The sequence below is a fragment of the Rhineura floridana genome, chromosome 3, assembly GCF_030035675.1.
Source record: "Rhineura floridana isolate rRhiFlo1 chromosome 3, rRhiFlo1.hap2, whole genome shotgun sequence".
Classification (NCBI taxonomy): Eukaryota; Metazoa; Chordata; class Lepidosauria; order Squamata; family Rhineuridae; genus Rhineura; species Rhineura floridana.
The window spans coordinates 99,100,918-99,115,830 of record NC_084482.1 but is presented as its reverse complement, the minus strand read 5'-3'; the positions used below and the strand labels follow the sequence as shown (position 1 = coordinate 99,115,830).

At 43.1% G+C, this 14,913-nt stretch overlaps 1 protein-coding gene across 2 annotated transcripts in view; it reads left to right on the top strand.

Annotated features, from left to right (window-relative positions):
- The first annotated feature begins 13,109 nt into the window (after positions 1 to 13,109).
- The window catches only part of LOC133380228 (organic cation/carnitine transporter 2-like), a 47,717-nt gene continuing 45,913 nt past the window's right edge, over positions 13,110 to 14,913 (top strand). For both annotated transcript variants that reach the window (XM_061617063.1, XM_061617062.1), the window contains exon 1: positions 13,110 to 14,118. In XM_061617063.1, coding sequence (XP_061473047.1) covers positions 13,726 to 14,118 — 393 coding nt within the window. In that variant the 5' untranslated portion in view covers positions 13,110 to 13,725. The remainder of the gene's footprint in view (positions 14,119 to 14,913) is intronic.

The following is a 14,913-nucleotide window of genomic DNA, read 5'->3' as shown; positions in this document are numbered from 1 at the left end:
TGTAGCAGTTGCCTCTTTATTTTTCCTGATTGGCAGTAAAAAATAAAATTGCACTGACCAATTTTCTCTGTGTATAAAAATACATTGTTTTTCTACGATACTGGTGAAGTTTTTCCCATGTGGGTTGCAAGATACAAAAAATTATGCTAGTTGTATAAATACCTAGTACTGCCACAATATCTGAGTAAGTGGGACAGGGGGTGGAGGCAGAGAAACACCAGTAGAAATGTCTCTGAAAATGGAAGAACTGGTATTAATTTTGCACTGAGTAACATAGATATATCTATCAGTATGAAACATTACTCCTAAGTAGTTATAGCAAAGGAACTGCAATTACTGTTCCACCATGTTCTCAACATTTGTAGCATATTCTTTAATATGAATAAATGATAAAGCCACAAAATAAAGCTACTGTGATAACTAGAAAATTGGCATTTTTGGGCAGTGGTGATGTGGGAGGCTAATGAGCATCTTGGGGAGACACTAGTCAAAAGCTTTTCCACTATTCGGATTTTTGATTCCCACAATTGCCTCTCTGAATAGGAAGAATGTATATATATATATGTCCATTGGTGCATCAGATAGATATTCTAGGATCCCAGCAGCAGCAGCCATCACATCCACAAATTCCAGAGAGTTAGTCATGTCAGTCTGTTGCGGCAAAAACACACAGTGTGAATGATGATATGATGAAACAGAAAATCATAGAATTGGAAGCGTGCATGGGAGACCACCTAGTCAAACCTACTTCATGCAGGATTTAGCTACAGCATCCCATGCAAGATGCCTGTCCAGTAACTACTTAAATACGTGCACCAAATGAGAGCCTGCTCCACTGTCAAATGACTCCATTAGGAAGTTTTTCCTAATGTTCTCCTCTGCAATTTCTACCTTCCAAAGCAACAAAGAACAAGTCTGCTCCTTCCTCTGCATGACAGCTCTTCACACGAGGAAACAACAAAGAGCACCTTAAAGGGGAAAAAAAACTGTGAAATAATATTTTATGAGCAAGAGTCCATTTCATTATTTGACAACAAAAGTCCAGCTCTGGGCTTAGAAAACCTGTTGCCGTTTTTGTTTTTAAGGATTCTTTGGGTCATATCAGTGTCTGACATGCTAATTCACATGTATAAAACCTTGCTAAATTTTAATCACAGGAGTTAATTACAGAAGCTATACTTGGAACATGGAAAGTGGCCACTATCGGACTCCTACTCGGGGTCTGGTCTCGTAATGGATCTCTCACACTGGCCCCAGCATAGGTCTCTCACGATCCCACTACTATGCACCACCACCTGACACTCTGTAACACAATACTGCCCTGAGACTATACCTTAGTCTCCACAGATTGCTACGTAGTGTCTGGGTGCACTTACAGGCCACATACCCCCTGTATCTTTCTGCCTTTAAAGATTACAGCCCTAGGTTGCTTTGGATACCTGCTGCTGTTACACTATCCCTTCCCCACTGCCACCATTGATACTGTTGCCAGCTTTGGTATTTGTACTGCCCACCTTTCTGGTCTGTAACATCCCAGCCAAGGATCATGCGTGTTGTTAAATCAAAACTATTAACACAAGGAATAAACAAGATTACTTGTAAGTTCAGTCAACATACGTGTTTTCTCTTTATCTTAGACCTAAAACCTGCCTCACTACCTGCCTAAACACAAATCCACCCCTCCAAAACCCAGAACCAGTAACTCCCAACCCCTCTCCAACTGTCATTCTCTCATTTATACCCTCAAATCACCCAGACTCTCAGCCAATCACAACTCAGCATTCCTCAACATTCCAACACATTTACTCCCCCCTCTCACTCTACTTACCACAATTACCCTACAAAACCAACACTTACCATAATTACTGTACAACATTTACAGGAGCATCACAACCAAGTGGCAAATGTAACGCCAATCTTCAAAAAGGGATCCAGAGGGGATCCCGGAAATTACAGGCCAGTTAGCTTAACTTCTGTCCCTGGAAAACTGGTAGAAAGTATAAATAAAGCTAGATTAACTAAGCACATAGAAGAACAAGCCTTGCTGAAGCAGAGCCAGCATGGCTTCTGCAAGGGAAAGTCCTGTCTCAGTAACCTATTAGAATTCTTTGAGAGTGTCAACAAGCATATAGATAGAGGTGATCCAGTGGACATAGTGTACTTAGACTTTCAAAAAGCGTTTGACAAGGTACCTCACCAAAGGCTTCTGAGGAAGCTTAGCAGTCATGGAATAAGAGGAGAGGTCCTCTTGTGGATAAGGAATTGGTTAAGAAGCAGAAAGCAGAGAGTAGGAATAAACGGACAGTTCTCCCAATGGAGGGCTGTAGAAAGTGGAGTCCCTCAAGGATCGGTATTGGGACCTGTACTTTTCAACTTGTTCATTAATGACCTAGAATTAGGAGTGAGCAGTGAAGTGGCCAAGTTTGCTGACGACACTAAATTGTTCAGGGTTGTTAAAACAAAAAGGGATTGCGAAGAGCTCCAAAAAGACCTCTCCAAACTGAGTGAATGGGCGGAAAAATGGCAAATGCAATTCAATATAAACAAGTGTAAAATTATGCATATTGGAGCAAAAAATCTGAATTTCACATATACGCTCATGGGGTCTGAACTGGCGGTGACCGACCAGGAGAGAGACCTCGAGGTTGTAGTGGACAGCACGATGAAAATGTCGACCCAGTGTGCGGCAGCTGTGAAAAGGCAAATTCCATGCTAGCAATAATTAGGAAAGGTATTGAAAATAAAACAGCCGATATCATAATGCCGTTGTATAAATCTATGGTGCGGCCGCATTTGGAATACTGTGTACAGTTCTGGTCGCCTCATCTCAAAAAGGATATTATAGAGTTGGAAAAGGTTCAGAAGAGGGCAACCAGAATGATCAAGGGGATGGAGCGACTCCCTTACGAGGAAAGGTTGCAGCATTTGGGGCTTTTTAGTTTAGAGAAAAGGCGGGTCAGAGGAGACATGATAGAAGTGTATAAAATTATGCATGGCATTGAGAAAGTGGATAGAGAAAAGTTCTTCTCCCTCTCTCATAATACTAGAACTCGTGGACATTCAAAGAAGCTGAATGTTGGAAGATTCAGGACAGACAAAAGGAAGTACTTCTTTACTCAGCGCATAGTTAAACTATGGAATTTGCTCCCACAAGATGCAGTAATGGCCACCAGCTTGGATGGCTTTAAAAGAAGATTAGACAAATTCATGGAGGACAGGGCTATCAATGGCTACTAGCCATGATGGCTGTGCTGTGCCACCCTAGTCAGAGGCAGCATGCTTCTGAAAACCAGTTGCCGGAAGCCTCAGGAGGGGAGAGTGTTCTTGCACTCGGGTCCTGCTTGCGGGCTTCCCCCAGGCGCCTGGTTGGCCACTGTGAGAACAGGATGCTGGACTAGATGGGCCACTGGCCTGATCCAGCAGGCTCTTCTTATGTTCTTATGTTCTTAACCACATTAAGGATGTCCTCCGGCATTGTCACTTGATCAGCCTTAACAGAATGACCATAGGTGCAATCATATCTACTGTCTAAATCCATTTGTTTGTTTCTACTGAATACAACTGACTTGGTCACCTGGGGGCAGCAGACATCTGAGCCATCTCTGGCTAACTGATCTAAAAATAGCCTGAATCGGTTGTGACTTATGATAATGTATGCTGGTATGCTAGAGAAAATGTGTAGGTTTACAAGGCAGTCACTTGCTTGGTTCATAACACTTGCTAAGCCAAACCCTGATGTAGTGAGACTGCAGGAATACGCAGGCTTTGCTGTTCTCCAGTCCTTTTTGCTGCTGTGCTGAGCTAAACCAACGTTTGGCTTAGCCAGCAAACCCCATTTTGGGTGACCCAGGGTTCACACCTTTCCCACACCTGATTTTATATAGGTCACAATGTAGGACAGCTGGGCATAGCTTGGCCGAAATAAAGGGGAGACCTGACATAGCTGTGGGCTAGAGGTTCCCCACCTCTGGCTTAACATGTAATTCAAACTGGGATTCATGGACAGCATCTCTCCTCACTAAACACACAAGTGGTACCCAAGGTTACAGCTGGTGGTGAGGGAGGAGAAGTTAACCACGAGTTCTGGTTTGGACAACATGCTAAGCCAAACCATGCCTTAGAGCAGGAGCAAAGTGGCTGTCAGTTCCTCTCTGGGAGTCCACACCTTTGCTTGGTCTCACTAAGCCTTTCATACAAACAATGTCATCATTTCTATGCAAGCTGACTCAATGTTTCTGGCCATTTCTTTCCATATATATAAAAAAGTCCCATTCTTAACATTTGCTTTGGCAGGCATCTTCACTTGAAAGCATGTTTTTTTAACAACTACAGCCCTACATTGATAACAAAATGGTGATTCTGATTTTCTAGACTGACATCCTTTAACAAAATATTTTTATTCATAAATTTAAACACTGTAAAAGATATATACTTTATTGTTGCTACAATATGTATTCCAGTACAATAAGAGCATAAGAAAAGCCTGCTGGATCAGGCCAGTGGCCCACTTAGTCCAACATCCTGTTCTCATAGAGGCCAAACAGATGCCCGTGGGAAGCCGACAAGCAGGACCTGAGCACAAGACCACTCTCCCCTCTTGCGGTTTCCAGCGACTGATGATCCGTGTTTTTACCAAGTAGAACTGAATAAGTAGATCCACTTCTTGGTAAAATCTGTCAATTTCACCATTTGAAACTGCAGGCTTTTTCCAGCATTGTGCCAATACAATCTGGCCTGCTAACAAAAAGGTTTGTAATAAGCCTAAAAACATAACTATTTATTAGATTTATATTCCGCCCGTCCTCCCAGTAGGAGCCTAGGGTGGCAAACAAAAGCACTAAAAACACTCTTAAAACACTATAAAAACATACTTTCAAACATACTACAATGAAACATCTTTAAAAATTTATTAAAACAAAACTTCTTTAAAAACATACTAAAAAACAATTCCAACAGATGCAGACTAGAATAAGGTTGCTACTTAAAGGCTTGTTGAAAGAGGAAGGTCTTCAGTAGGTGCTGCAAATAACATATAGTGCCTGTATAATATTTAAGGGGAGAGAATACCAAAGGGTAGGTGACACTACAATAAAAGATCCACTTCCTTTGTTGTGCAGAAAGGACCTCCTGATAAGATGGTATCTGCAGGAGACCCTCATCTGCAAAGGACAGTGATCGACTGGGTATATAAAGGTAAAACAATATTTCTGGTATCCTGCTCCCAAGCTGTATAGGGCTTTGTACACAAAGACTAGAACCTTGAACTTGGCCCGGTAGCAAATGGGCAGCCAGTGCAATTCTTTCAGCAGCAGGTTGACATGTTGGCGATACCCTGACCCAGTGAGCAGTCACGCTACCGCATTTTGCACCAGCTGCAGCTTCCAGACCAACATACATACATTTCTTGTCCAAAGCAGTAAAGATGATGGATCAAATTTTGACTAAGCCCAGTTATTTGGAAAATAACTAGGTTACAACCTTGTTGCTACTCATCTGTGGTCAGCTTGAACATAATCACTCATGCCTAACTTTATTGGGGTATCGTTTTGCTCCCTATCATGTCATTGGGATCATAACAAAGTTTTGTGGAGGAAAACCTGGTGTTTTTCTTTTTTGAATGAACAGAGGGTTGTTTACCCATCACTTCTTACAAGCTTGCCCTGGAGCAACTGTGGTTTTCTGTAGCTGCCTGCCATGTAATAGTCACTATTAGCACAATTTTGCAGCCATTCAGAAATCCAGGTTAGTTGAAATAAAAGCTACCCCAGTTAATCTTGGCTTTACCATGCTATCGGAGCGTACAGTTGCTGTCGTGACTTGTAAGTAAGTAGGCAACTCGTATAGCTCTGAATTATTGGCTGCATTGAAAGACTAGTGTTTGTATCCTAGAGAAAAGTTTTTATTAGATGACCAATACATAATATTACATCAAATAATCCTTATTTGTTTATCCCAAAGACAGTAAAGAAATTATTGCCACACCTGGAAGATCAAGACCCAATTGCTTAATTGAACAAAAGCCCAATGGAATGGGTTTAAATTTTTTCTATTTTTTTCCCAGCCTTTTGTGATACTCAATTTTTGTTTTGAGAAGTTTGGATGTGACTAGATTTAAACAATGCCTGTTGACTTCACTGATGTTCATTGTCCATGCACAGAAGAAAATAAAGGAGATAAACTGTATTATCTAATAAAACCAAGCTAAATTTCTACAGCAAAGCCAATATTTGAAATGAAGATGTTCCTTACCTTGTGTAGTTGCATAGCCTTCACTAGAAAAGGCTCAGCATTGTATAGTCTTGAGTGTCTGTTTTGAAAAACTGCAGAATTTACCCCAGTTGGATTAAAGCCTATCTATATTGGAGTTATCTTGTACTTCAAGAAATGTGTTAACAATTTCTTTCAGAGAACCCAGCAAAGAAGGTGTACCTTACTCATGATTAGTTTTGCATGATTTCAATCTCCATATGCAGTCACTGCATTTTATTATGACTGAGTCTGAAATATTGAAGAACTTACTTTTTAAGACTTACGTGAAGCCATCTTATCCTGGCCATTTTTGTAAGAACTACAAATCAAAACAGTTGTTCCAGTTTGTGGGGGGGGGGTCTTCTAATTTTATGTATTTATTAGATTTATATCCCCACCCTTCCAAAATGAGCACAGGATGAATTTTACCCTTTTTCATTTTCTGCACAACTCCAGACCATACCCAGGCTTGGATGACATACTAAGCCAAACTATAGCATAGCTCAGCAAAATGACCAGGGAGGAGTAAAGCAGCCACAGTCTCCCAAAACCCACACGGCCTCACTAAAACGTGGATTGGCTTAACATAATTTGCAAACCAGGAATGTTAGATGCAGCATCAGCGCTTGAAAAGAAAGATCCCAAGCTATGCATGATTCTCATAGGGCAGTCCTATGCATGTCTACTAAGAAGTGATTCCCACTGCATTCAATAGGTAACTGTGTAGAGGATTGCAGCCTTAATTGACTAACCTTCTTCCCCATTCCATCCCCCCTTTTCCTTTTTTTAACTAAAATCATCCATCAGATACAGTTTTAGCAGAGGACTCATAGGGCCTCCATAACCCTATATGTTCCAGCTGTTTTTCCCCCACTCACAATTGCCCTCCAGCTGCTTTTTGCCCCACAAGGGAAAATATAGGGGTACTACTATTACCCCCCTACAAGTGGAAATTGATCATAAGGAGGGATACTTTGAACAGAAAACCGACGTGGATTGAAAGGATCAAGGTGGGCCATGGGTTGCCCACCTTTGGGTTCAGCTACCCTTTTGCCTGCCAGTTCTGCCAGTGGAGGCAGGAGTGAGAATCAGACGTAGCTTGGGCCAAAGTTCAAGAAGCCAGCACATATTTTTCTAGCTGGATCCTCAATAGATTAGCTTTCATGTGCCATTTTAAAGCACCCCCCCCAAAAAATACCCCTAGTAAAATAGCATACATTTATTTTATTTTGTTATACTCTTCCTTTCTGCTAAAATAGTAGTGTGGTGTGTCATGCACACACAATGAATAGATACTAAGGCACAGGTTTTTCCACCTGAGGAATGTACTACATGCTACTTATGATCTGTTCAAGCACTAAGCTCCATTGCTTCACCCTTGACCCAGAACTAAGAGAAAGAGGTGGAAATCGTACAGCCAGATAATACACCACAGCGTAAGGTTTATTTGACAGTTGCCTCTCTTTCATCTTCTAATAAGATCAAGTACGATTTTAGGTACTACACCATAATTTTAGGTAGCAATTTATACCATGGTCCTAAGCACATTTAGGATCCCTACTACTACTTTTAACTAATTCTCATAAAATACTGCCCTTGTACTCTCCCCTTTTAATGTAAATAGTTTTCTCCAAATGCTGGATTATCCTACTACATGGAGTGCCAGAATCTCAGTACCCACAGATTTGGCTGTATCATGGAGAAAGAGGTCCCATGTGTTATGATGCGAGGGCAGGTCAAAAAAAGAAAAATTAATACTGATCACAGCTTTGTTTAAAAAACAAATCCTGGAATCTGGAGAGATGAGCTTGGTAGTTCCACCGAGAGTAGCTGGATTAAAATTAATGGGGCAAGTAATAAAAGGAATGTGGTGCTTGGAGTCTATTACCGACCACCCAATCAAGGAGAAGATGAGAATGTAACTTTTGAAAAGCAAACTGCCAATGTTTCAAGGAGGCATGATGTAGTAGTAATGGGGGATTTCAATTATCCCGATATGTGCTGGGAGACACATTCTGCCAAACAAGAAATTTCTCCAAGAAATTTCTGACTTGTGTTGGAGATAACTTTCTCCTACAGAAAGTGGAGGAAGCAACCAGAGGATCAGCTATCCTGGACTTGATTCTAACCAATAGAGATGATTTGGTGGATGAAGTGGCAGTTACGGGAACTCTGGGGGAAAGTGACCACACCATACTTGAATTCTTGATTTTAACAGAAGCAAAAGCTGAGAGTAGCCATACGTGCACCCTGGACTTCAGGAAAGCTGATTTTAATAAACTCAGAACAATTGTAAGTATGGTTCCATGGCAAGCGACCCTAATGAGAAAAGGAGTCCAAGGTGGGTGGGAGTTTCTAAAAAAGGAAATTCTAGAAGTGCAATGGCAAGCAATTCCAACAAGGAAAAAAGGGGGGAAACAACAGAAGAAGCCAATGTGGCTTCCCAAAAGACTTAGAGAGGACCTGAAAACAAAAAAGGACACATACAAGAAGTGGAAAGAAGGCCAGGCCACAAAGGAAGAGTACAGGCAGGTATCACAGAATTGCAGGGATGGTCTCAGGAAGGCTAAAGCTGAGAATGAGCTGAGGTTAGCGAGGGATGCTAAAAGCAGCAAAAAAGCTGTCTTCAGGTACGTCCATAGTAAAAGACAGAGAAAAGAAACAGTGGCACAGCTACTCAATGAGAATGGCAAAATGATAACAGATGACAAAGAAAAGGCAGAAGTGCTCAATTCCTACTTTGGCTCAGTCTTCTCCCAAAAAAGGATCTGTGACCCTCCTGGGAAACATGAAGTAGAAGAGGCAGGATTGGAGCTTGAGATTGATAGACAAATGGTCAAGGAATACCGAATCACTTTGAACGAGTTCAAATCAGCAGGGCCCGATAAACTGCATCCTAGAGTATTGAAGGAACTGGCTGAAGAACTCTCAGAACCGCTGTGTATTATCTTTGCAAAATCATGGAGGACTGTTGAAGTGCCGGATAGCTCTCCTCCAGTTGTCCCTATCTTCAAAAAAGGCAAAAAGGAAGAACCGGGGAACTACAGACCAGTCAGCCTAACATCAATCCCTGGAAAAACTCTGGAGCAGAGTATAAAGCAGTCAATCTGTAAGCACCTTGAAAACAATGCAGTGATTACTAGGAGCCAACATGGATTTATGAAGAACAAATCACGCCAAACTAATCTTATCTCATTTTTTGATCGGGTAACCTCTCTTGTAGACTCTGGGAATGCTGTGGATATAATATACCTCGACTTCAGCAAAGCTTTTGACAAAGTTTCAAATATTCTGATTAGCAAGGTAGCTAAATGTGGACTAGATGGAACAACTATCAGGTGGATCCACAGTTGGCTCCAGAATTGTACTCAAAGAGTGCTTATCAATGTTTCCTTCTCAAATTGGGCAGAAGTAACAAGTGGGATACCACAGGGCTCGGTCCTGGGCCCAGTGCTCTTCAACATTTTTATTAACAACTTGGATGAGGAGGTACAGAGCATACTTACCAATCTGCAGATGATACAAAATTGGGGGGCATAGCTAATACCATGGAAGACAGAAACAAAGGGACCTTGATAGGCTGGAGGATTGGGCTGAAAACAACAGAATGAAATTCAACAGGGATAAATGCAAAGTTCTACACTTAGGAAAAAGAAACCAAATGCACAGGTATCAGATGGGGGATACTTGGCTCAGCAATACGACATGTGAGAAGGATCTTGGAATAGTCGTTGATCACAAGCTGAATATGAACCAACATTGTGATGTGGCTGCAAAAAAGCAAATGCTATTTTAGGCTGCATTAACAGAAGTATAGTTTCCAAATCGCGTGCAGTATTAGTTCCCCTCTATTCAGCACTGGTTAGGCCTCATCTTGAATACTGCATCCAGTTCTGGTCTCCACACTTCAAGAAGGATGCAGACAAACTGGAACAGGTTCAGAGGAGGGCAACAAGGATGATCAAGGGACTGGAGTCCAAGCCCTATGAGGAGAGACTGAAAGAACTGGGCATGTTTATCCTGGAGAAGAGAAGACTGAAGGGAGATATGATAGCACTCTTCAAGTACGTGAAACGTTGTCACATAGAAGAGGGCCAGGATCTCTTCTCGATCTCTTCTCTTCTTGATCATCCCAGAGTGCAGGACACGAAATAATGGGCTCAAGTTGCAGGAAGCCAGATTTCGACTGGATGTCAGGAAAAACTTCCTAACCGTTAGAGCCATACAACAATGGAATCAATTACCTAGAGAGTAATGGGCTCTCCGACACTGGAGGCATTCAAGAGGCAGCTAGACAGCCATCTGTCAGGAATAATTTGATTTGGATTCGTGCATCGAGCAGGGGGTTGGACTTGATGGCATTATAGGCCCCTTCCAACTCTACTATTCTATGATTCTATGTGCACATGAAAAAACACACAGTTAAGAGCTCAGAACATCTGTGGCACTAGGACCGCAATATATATTATGGGGAAATCAACTACTGGCATGTGATCCTGTATCAGCTTTTGGATAGTTGTAATCAGCTAGAATGTTTTACTGTTGAAATGTATGACTGCATAAAAACACCCAAATTGATAACATCCCAGAATAGTAATTTTCAAGACAGCTAAAAAACTGACAGGAGTGTGGCTTTTGAGCCACAGGTTGCTTATACCAAGAGTGGGGAGCTTCAGGCCCAGGAGCTGAATTATGCCCTTCAGTCTCTCCAGCTGGTCCTCTGGACCCTCCCCAAGCACCCCCCCCCCACTGGCCTTCGTTGAATGCTTTTGCCTGACGTGTCCTTGAACTGGGGGTAGAGAGTGAGACACACGATTGTGCTGGCTGCAGTGCGCCTCCAGCTGTTTTCTGAAGTCGGAGACACACAGGGCTAGTCAAACTCCAACCCCTTTTTACACCAAAACCTGGGGAAATACCACTGCAGTGTGTTCCTCTGTGAAATCAGCTTGAAGCTGAAATCAAAACTGTTTGGTAGATCAACTCACTGCCACTCTGTGATGTGCCCAGTGAAAACACTTTGCTGTACATTAGGCAGAGACAGTGATCAGCCCAACATTGATGCAGGTGGTCCTAAAAGGTCTGAGATCAGCAGCTGGGAAGGGAAATGTGTCCAGCCATGGGCAAATGTGTTTTAAACCGAAGCCAAAGAAAATGGTCTGGCTGCTGTTGAAGCAGGTCTGCAGCCTGTGATAACACCTCTTGCTTGTTTCAGTTGAAGATGGAGAGGTCTCTCTGTGTAAACCTGACTTTTGTGTGCCTAGCCTACTGTACAAAGGCTAGTCACATATATTGTTCCACCTACTTTTGCCATTGGCCACACCTACTACTGGCATGCAGTCTTTGGAAGATTGCCCACTAGGGAATGTGACCCTTGAGCTGAAAGAGGTTTCAGCTCCTGGCTTACACCAAGTTTCTATAAGAGCACAGCAGTTGGATACCTACTTGTATACACGTTTATGTCCAAAGAAAATTTTTGCAGTGCATTTAAATGGAAAATAGTAGAGGGGCTTTTGGGGGGGGAGGGGGGGAAGATATCTAACTCCTTGGCCAGTTAGCAAATAATGACACCACTGTTGTATATTTTTTGTGCTACTGCCAAGTTGGATTTTACTGTAGGATAAAGACTGCAGTCCCTTACGTTATTAGAGAGTAAGCACCATTGAACACAGTGGGATTTACTTTGGAGTTAAACCTGCATAGGACATGGTGATGTGTGACATATGTTTTCAATACAATACATAAATACATACATAATCTACTAAATTGCCAAACGTCTATATTTTTTCCCTTCAATTTTCTTTCCAAACCTGACATATTCCCCTTAAAAAGCCTACAGAATTTTTCTCTGTGCATAAAAGTGCACAAAGGAAGGGTTCCAGCTATTAAGGGAGTTCTTGCTGAGATGGGAAGATCTGCCTTTCATTTTACTTTCCCAAGTATTGGACTACTGTTTTTTTCCAGAAGTGAAACAAAGTACTTTCCTGCATGATTTCATTTATTGCCTTTGTATGCCTTTACAAAAGGAGCAGAGCAGTACACAGAGGGTTTGCTCAGTTTATCTTCACAGTAATCCTAAGAGAAATATTAAACTGAGATAGTAACTTGGCTAAAGTCACCCAGCAAATTTTCATGGCTGAGCAGATTTTTATTATTTTTATTTCAGATTCCCGCTTTTTAAGCATCATATTGTTTTAAATTTTTAAATTGTGTTTTAAATTGTTTTTAAAAGATGTATTTTAAATTGTATTTGTTTTTAGTTATTGTAAACCGCCCAGAGAGCTTTGGCTATGGGGCGGTATACAAGTTTAATAAATAAATAAATATATTACACCAATGAAACAAATAAACACTCAAAATCCCAAAATATAAAGCATAGTAAAAAGAGAAACACAATATAACAAAAGGTAAAGCCACTGCTGCTCAAGCTCAATTAAAATCAATCCATAAAAGTGGCTGTGACAGGGAAGAGATGGGTCTTCAGAGACTCTTTAACACTTGTAGCGAGGAAGCTTATCTAATCTCCAGAGGTGCCACATTCCACAAATGTGGGCCCACAGTGGAGAAGGCCCTTTCCCACATCTCCCTGCCCAACACTATCCATGCCATACTGACTATGAATCTGTGTTCCAAGTGCTAAATATATATGGACCAAAAAAAGAAGTAATTTTAGCCTTGGCCAGGATTTGTTCATGAAACCTTTTTTTAAAAATAAAAATATGAAAAACTGTTTGCGTGTGACATGTGGGAGGAAATTGAGTAACAGCAGAATGGTTGTTTTAAAAAAGAGTTCCGGATAGATGGGCGCTTGATAGCCATAGACCCAGGAAATGGAAAAAACAATGTTCAGTGTCACGTGTGAGGTGAGAAACCAGGATACTGAATTCGGTTGCTAGTTCCTGCTGCACAATAGTGGGCCCGAGGGAAAATTCTCCATGCAGTGCGGGTATACGCTGACTTTTGAACTGCTGAAACTGCTATGGAATGCAAGAGTTAGATTTGTGGCTGATGCAGCGCCTATTTCAAGCGAAGTTCTTCCGAGCGTGGTGCGGGAGCCAAGCCCGGGAACTCGCTTGTTCATGGTCTTTAAGAGTATCTACGTTAGTGACGAGAAATGCTGGGAAGCAAAAGGTGTTTCCCACCCGCTTTTGCTATCGAACGTGCAGAGACGTGGCCCCAGTTTTGCCGCTGAGCCCAGCGCAGCTCTAGGCCTTTGTGTACAAACCACACCCACACGCTCCCTTCGCCGGCCTACGCCGAGCATTTGCTGCCGGCAGCCGCGGTTATACTTTTACTCATAGCGGCGGCGGGGCGGCAGTGCAGCTGTTCCTTACACAGGTCAGAAGAAACTGCTGCATGTCGTAGAGAAGAAGTAGCTACTCTGCCCTTGACTGTTGTTCGTGGCCGGCCGGCTGCCCGGCCAGGCCCGTGCTCCATTCGCCTGGCACTCGCCCCTTGCTTGCAGTGCGCCCACCCGCTATGTATGACTACGACCAGGTCACTGCCTTCCTGGGCAAGTGGGGCCCTTTCCAGCGCCTCATCTTCTTCCTGCTCAGCGCCAGCATCATCCCCAACGGCTTTAACGGGCTCTCCGCCGTCTTCCTGGCCGGCACCCCCGAGCACCGGTGCCGGGTGCCCGCCAGCGCCAACCTGAGCAGCGAGTGGCTCAACAACAGCATCCCCCTGGAGGAGCGCGACGGGCGGCAGGTGCTCAGCCGCTGCCGCCGTTACCGCCTGGAGGCCCTGGCCCACTTCTCCGCCACGAACCTGGAGCCCGGCCGCGACGTCAACCTCAGCCAGGTGGAGCAGGAGAAGTGCCTGGACGGCTGGGAGTACAGCCGAGAGCCCTACCTCTCCACCATCGTCAGCGAGGTAGGGAGGTGCGTGCTGGGGGAGGCAGGCGGCTGCTAATTCCTCCAAGTGGTCTCTTCTCAAGGGTGTATGGAGAGTAGCAGTTAGCATGAAGGACTTAAAATTGGGGAGAACCAAGTTCAATTCCCCGATGAGTGTTCAAGCTCACTAGGTGACCTTGAACCATTCGCTGTATCTCAGCCTAACTACCTCACAGGGTTGTGAGTTTTATGAGGGAAATCTTGTACGCCATACTGTAATCCTTAGGCTTAGAGGAAGGACTGGAGGATACAAATCTGATGTATGTATGTCATCTTACCCAGGGGTTCAGACGCTTGAGGCAGAAGTGACCGTTCATGTTTCAACAGATTCCTGCTCTGTTGTCAGCTGCGGAGTTGACAGGTTTTTAGCATCTTTCCTGCTACCCTATTCTGAGCCAGCTTCTGTCTCCCCCCCCCCCCTTGCCGAAAACGGCCTTGTGCAAGTTCTCTCTTCCTCTAAAATTCACATGTCCATAAAACTCCTTCAGGACCTGGGCCACCCTTTACGCTTTTTATTCAGCATCTCTCTCTTTCCACTTCCTTTTCTGTGCTTCTCTCTAGGTCACCTCCCCTTTTTAAAGTGGGCAAACAAGTGACAGTATATGTTCCTGTGGTGCCAAATATGGGCAGTAATAGCCCCTTAGCTGTTGCCATTTCTGATAGGTGTTTCTTGGTTTTTACCGAGTGGATGCAGTAGGAAGAAGATATAGCCTAAGTGACTGGTGGTACCACACACGGGGTGGAATGAGAAGTTGACAAAGTCTGGACTCCATTT